This window comes from Aplysia californica, unplaced genomic scaffold (genome assembly GCF_000002075.1).
Source record: "Aplysia californica isolate F4 #8 unplaced genomic scaffold, AplCal3.0 scaffold01087, whole genome shotgun sequence".
Classification (NCBI taxonomy): domain Eukaryota; kingdom Metazoa; phylum Mollusca; class Gastropoda; order Aplysiida; family Aplysiidae; genus Aplysia; species Aplysia californica.
In genome coordinates, this window is record NW_004798357.1 from 87,443 (window position 1) to 92,899 (window position 5,457).

A 5,457-nucleotide genomic window follows, 5' to 3' on the forward strand; every position below is an offset into this window, starting at 1 on the left:
GAAATGTGTGGACGAACAAATATTGAAATATCATAGCTGAAGAAATGTGTGGACGAACAAATATTGAAATATCATAGCTGAAGAAATGTGTGGACGAACAAATATTGAAATATCATAGCTGAAGAAATGGGACTATTTGTTACATTAACTTGGTGTTATGTTGCAACTCAATTCAGTTCATTAATTCATTACTTTTAAAACCAGTGGTGTCTGTGAGGTCCTTTGCTTTGCGTACTAAAGGTGTCAGTTTGATTCTTAGGTCGGGAACGCTTTTTCGTTCTTCTTATTTTGAGTGCCTCCATCTTTTTTCTAGCATAGTGAATTTTTCTCTGCCCAGGTTGATCTTAACACTTATGGTACCGAAGGCTCATATAGTGAAAAACGCTTGGGTACCCCATCAGTTTAGAACACTGAAGCCGTGGTAGAATTTTTTAAAATTAGTAACAACCTTGGCGACCAACAAACAGGTTTTAAAAATCCCTAGAGGTTCATGAACCATTCAGCTATCCCTAGAGGTTCATGAACCATTCAGCTATCATATAGAGTGAGAAGGGAAGACCTAAGATGACATGGAGGCGAGCGGTATCAGCGGAAATTGAAAAAGCGGGGACATCATGGAAACAGATAGAAAAGGATGCTCAGGACAGGCTTCGCTAGAGTGATGTTGTTGATGGCCTGTGCTCCACTGGGAGTTAAAAAGGGCAAGAGAGATAGAGTGACTTCCTTTGGTATTTGCTTCAGTGCAGTGCGTCCATTCGTTGTTGAATTATGTTTAGTGTACCTGGTTGCGTCGGTGACTAACAGTGGTAGTGAGCGCAGACTAAAGTGGCCTGATGGTACTGTCAGTGTCAAGAGGCTCGTTTGAAACAGCTTGCCTCTTGAATGGTTTAGATATTGTTGATGGACTTAGAATTAGTCATCAAGCTCACATATTTTATACGTACCTAGCATATTTTATTATGTTGAAGGCTTTTGGTGTGATGGAGGTTTTTCTGTAGTATTGTTGCCTGCTCCTTACTTTGTTTGTTTTTGTAAAGTGTTTTACGGCGCTCACAACTGCATAAGGTCATATGAGCTCGCGGGACACACCTAATATTTTCAGTTGGTAGGAAATTTTGAATTTTGCCCGGGTGGCGGCCGAAGCCTACTCTTATCGATTTTAAACCACCAAGGGATCTTTAACGTGCGCAACTTGCACACGGGCCCTCCGAGATTTTTCGCCCTTGTCCGAGAAGGCTAGGTGTAGATCTTTCCTACCAGAAGATCAGGGGTGTGGTAGAAAGACAGCTGTAAGAAGGAGTCAAGGAGTAGCAGTAGAAAGGCTGCAGAAAGAGTCAGGAGCCCAGAGGAGGGGGCAAAGGAGGTGAGAGGGTGGGGGCAGAAAGTGGAAATGAAAGCAGACAACAGAACATTGCTAGAGAGCAGGAAAGGAGGTGGAAGGAGACAATTTTAGAGAAGAAAATGTTTCGGTCGCTACCCGGATTCGAACCCGGGACCTTTGAACGAGAGGCCAACACCTTAACCTCTAGGCCACGAGAGCCCCCGCTCCTTACTTCGAGTATGTTGATGTTAGATGGTGCGTTATTGCAGTAGGAAAAAAAGATATTAAATCATTTTGATGTTCGTAAAAAGAAAAGGTTGTATTGATGTATCTCTTTATTCAAGTGTTCTCTGATAGATTTGATGATATGGATGCCAACCCCTTGTCATTTCATTTGAAGTTCATTTCAGATATTGTCACTGTTGGGAGAAAAATGGGTCTCTTTATAAAAAATTATCCTTCTTTGAATGATGATGGGTAAATAAAACATTGGAGTTGCTCACTTTTTGTTGTTGTTGTTATGGCAAGGTTATTCCCTTGGTCTTATTTTTTATGCAAGAAAATATCAAAGATTGGGAAGCCCCTAAGACATGAAACCTCCATTAACTCTACAAGAGAAGTTGTTTGGGCTAATGGAGGAACTAAGCAGGACGGCTCAGTATATCATGATAGATCCTGGTCTTGAATTGTGGAGTGATGGAGAAGAAGAAAAAGAAGAAAGAATAAGGAGTCTTATTTCAGTAAATCAATATTGTTTTAGATCTGTGATATGGACATTTCTTTCTTCTTTCTTTCTTTCTTTCTTTCTTTCTTTCTTTCTTTCTTTCTTTCTTTCTTTCTTTTTTTCTTTCTTTCTTTCTTTTGTAATTCTTTGATTTGTTCATTCAATGAAAGAAGCGCACGCTCATATGACCTTATTCAGTGTTGAGCACCGTAACACTCTTATTAGAACTAAAACCAATTGAAAGAGACAGACTACTCTCTCATTTAAAAAAAAAAAATGAGTTGATAGTTGCTCAAAATCTTTAATGTCATTGGTGCTAGAACCCGTGACAAATGTTCATGTATGCTCTTATTGTTTTTTCCTGATTGTCTTTTTTGCCAACAGTTTTTCGGAGACGCCTGTCCCAAATATTTGATGCTTGTGTTCAAGCGAAGAGATGCAAAGAAAAATGTGATCATAAATTCACCAGCGTAAGTAAATGTTTGTTCTTCGTTGTGGTTGAGTTGGTGGTCAAGTTTGTGTCGGTGGTCAAGTTTGTGTCGGTTACATGGAAGCACGCACCCGTTTGGTTCCCGGGGCCCTGTCCAAAAGTTGAGCAAAGAATAGAAACTCTGTATCGATACCGCACATGTTGTAGAAGCCGACTAAGGTCGGTTGGGCAAAGGGTAAGCAGCCCTTTCCCGTAAGACAGAAAAACAGCTACAAAAACATCAACAGCAAAGACAACACAACCGTCAGTTCTGGAACATGGAGGACCTTCAAGGGCTAGAAAAAGATGCACAGGACAGGCTTTGCTGGAGGAATGTTGTTGATGTCTATGCTCTACTGGGATTGAGCGACAGAAGATCAGAGGTGTTACAAGAGAGTAACTAACTCAAAAAAGAAGAAGGGGAGATGAGGATAATAGATGTTTGATAGGAAAGAAGAAGCAAACCACACCAGAGCACCTGCCAACCACCCACAGAGACATGGAAGCATGAACCTGGACGCACTAGTGTCTGGAGTTCAGCGGGTAGGTAGGGGCATTGCCATTGCTTGGAGGAGACCTGAGTTTGACTCCAGAGTGGGAAGAAATTAAAATCCTGTATCAGGAAACCTCAAATGCAGTTTTTGGGACACATGAATAGATATAAAAATCTTGAACATCTAGCTCTCACTGGCAAAATTAAGGCAAATGAGGCAGGGGTAGACCCAGGGCAACCTACTTGGGGAACCTAAACAAATGGGTAACGTGGAAAGGTCAGGGAAACATAGCTTTTTTAAGAGCCTCCGAACAAAGGAATAAATGGGGAACCATGATCGCCGATGTCTGTCACTGGTCTGGCACTCAATGAATCTCTGTATTTCTGCTGGGATGTTGCGTCCCTCTCAGTCCAGGTTGGCCACTGACAGGCAGAGTTGAAGCCTGGCTTGTAAATGAACTAAATTGAGTTGATGAGGGAGTAAAATTTCCTTAAGTTGAATTTTAAAAAAATAGAACCTGGAAGCTGTGGTTTTCAAAAACAGGATTAGTTCATGTCAAGATTTCCCTTGATGGTTTAAAGAACTTTCTTCTGTCATATCCGATTTGTGTCTGGGCACCCATAGCCGTAAAACTTTTACTATAGCTCGTTCACTTTTGTTGACAACGGTTAAAACGGGAAATGTGGGGGCAGGACGGTGTCGCTGTCTCAAAAAGAGCAATTTGTAAGCAAGGCTACTGTAAGTCATTTATTTTAGTGATCCTGTGTTTGAATCCAAAGAGCGGCTTTTGATATGGGGCCCAACGAGAAAAAGTTTTTTTATTACTTTGTCAAGATTTTTATAAAATAAATTTTTGTTTGGTCGCTGGCCTGCAGACTGGCCTGCAGACTGGCCTGCAGAAGTGCCATGCAAAGTTTCGTGGGCATTGGTAAATTCCTCAATGAGCTAGGATCTTTTAAATGCTGTCAGACGAAAGTGAACAAGCTATAAAACAAAGTACAAAGTTATGCAGACAACTGTTTGGCATCGTCATGTCTGTGCGTTCTCGTTTCCCCAGAGGCACCCGGCGGTGTTTCTCACCAATCTGGCGTTCGGCGCTCTGGCCGTGTTCCACCTGGCCTACCTGGGGCTGATGTTCGACAGCAGTGACGGAGAGGACAAGGTAGCGAACTCGATGCCTTTCCTACTTCATACATGTTTTTAAGTTTTTCTTTGGTCGATGCAACTTATTTATTTGTTTATAATGCAAAGGATTTGACCATTTAGTTTTGGAGTGACTTTTATTGCAGAACTTTCACACACACACATACACATGCACGCACACACACACACACACACGCGCACACATGCATGCACGCACGCACGCACACATACACACCCACACGTTTGAGTGCGCACATACACACGCACACACACACACACACAGACAAAAGAATCCGTTCAAGATGGTCACCCATTGTAATTGTGAAGGAGAAAGGTGGTTGTGATAGACAGGTGGTTGTCTTGGACAGTGCTATTACAATATGTGAGGCAGCGTGGTGGAATCAGGCTCTCGTCAAAATAATCAAAGTGAAGAAACTTGCATTTTTCTGCAGGTTTGTGAATTTTTATCAAGTTTTTGTTTTTTGGCTCAAAACCTTTCATGCCCATTAAAGAACTCATTTCTGAGGGATTTTTCTTAAAAACGTTGATTAAAGGAACAAAAAATGTAAATTTTCAGTTACCACGGACTCTTAAGCTAAGGAAATAACTAATCTTTGGCGGCCATTTCCTCACTAATTTTTCCTCTGAGAACAGGTGACCCCCACCTCCTTCTTTCGTAAATGTCTCGACTTGCATTCAAGATAAATGGATACCTTTTTCATCCAAATAAAGACAAGTAAACAAACTTTAAGATGGTACCAATAACTCTACATACCCAAAAATTGATGAGAACCTGATTCCACTACGCTGCCTCACATATTTGAAAAAATGCAAGGGGACTACTGGGAAGTGGTAGTTTGTACAGGTGATTGCCTTGGACAGGTGGTTGTAAGAATGAGAGCATGATTGTTGGCGGGTGCTCTGGTGTGGTTTGCTCCTTCTTTCCTATCCAACACCTATCATCCTTATCTCCCCTCCTGCTTTTTTGTGTTTGTTACTCTCTTGTAACACCTCTAATATTCGGCACTTCTATGACCTATTGTGTTGCAAGTGCCGTAAAAACTTACTTTAAAAAAAAATAGATAGAATGAGAGCAAGAATATCCGTAGACTTATTCTGTTTCCAACTTTACATACTTTACTTTTCCGATCCAGCGGCTATTTGGGTTCTAGCCCTTCGGTCTGATTATGTTTCCAACAGCAATGTATGTTTATTGTACTTTCTCAAGTTTTGTTTTACTTGTTTTGTTAAGGGGGTTGTGGGGTAGGGGTATGTGGTAGGTGGATGGGGAGAAGGAGGGGGATGG

The 5,457-nt window shown here is 41.4% G+C and overlaps 1 protein-coding gene across 1 annotated transcript in view; it reads left to right on the forward strand.

The window, feature by feature from the left end:
- LOC118477120 (protein-serine O-palmitoleoyltransferase porcupine-like) overlaps nt 1-5,457 on the forward strand; it is a 14,049-nt gene that overhangs the window by 6,782 nt on the left and 1,810 nt on the right. Inside the window, exons 8-9 of the mRNA XM_035973266.1 lie at nt 2,430-2,515; nt 4,066-4,170. Of these exons, the coding sequence (XP_035829159.1) occupies nt 2,430-2,515; nt 4,066-4,170 (191 nt within the window). The remainder of the gene's footprint in view (nt 1-2,429; nt 2,516-4,065; nt 4,171-5,457) is intronic.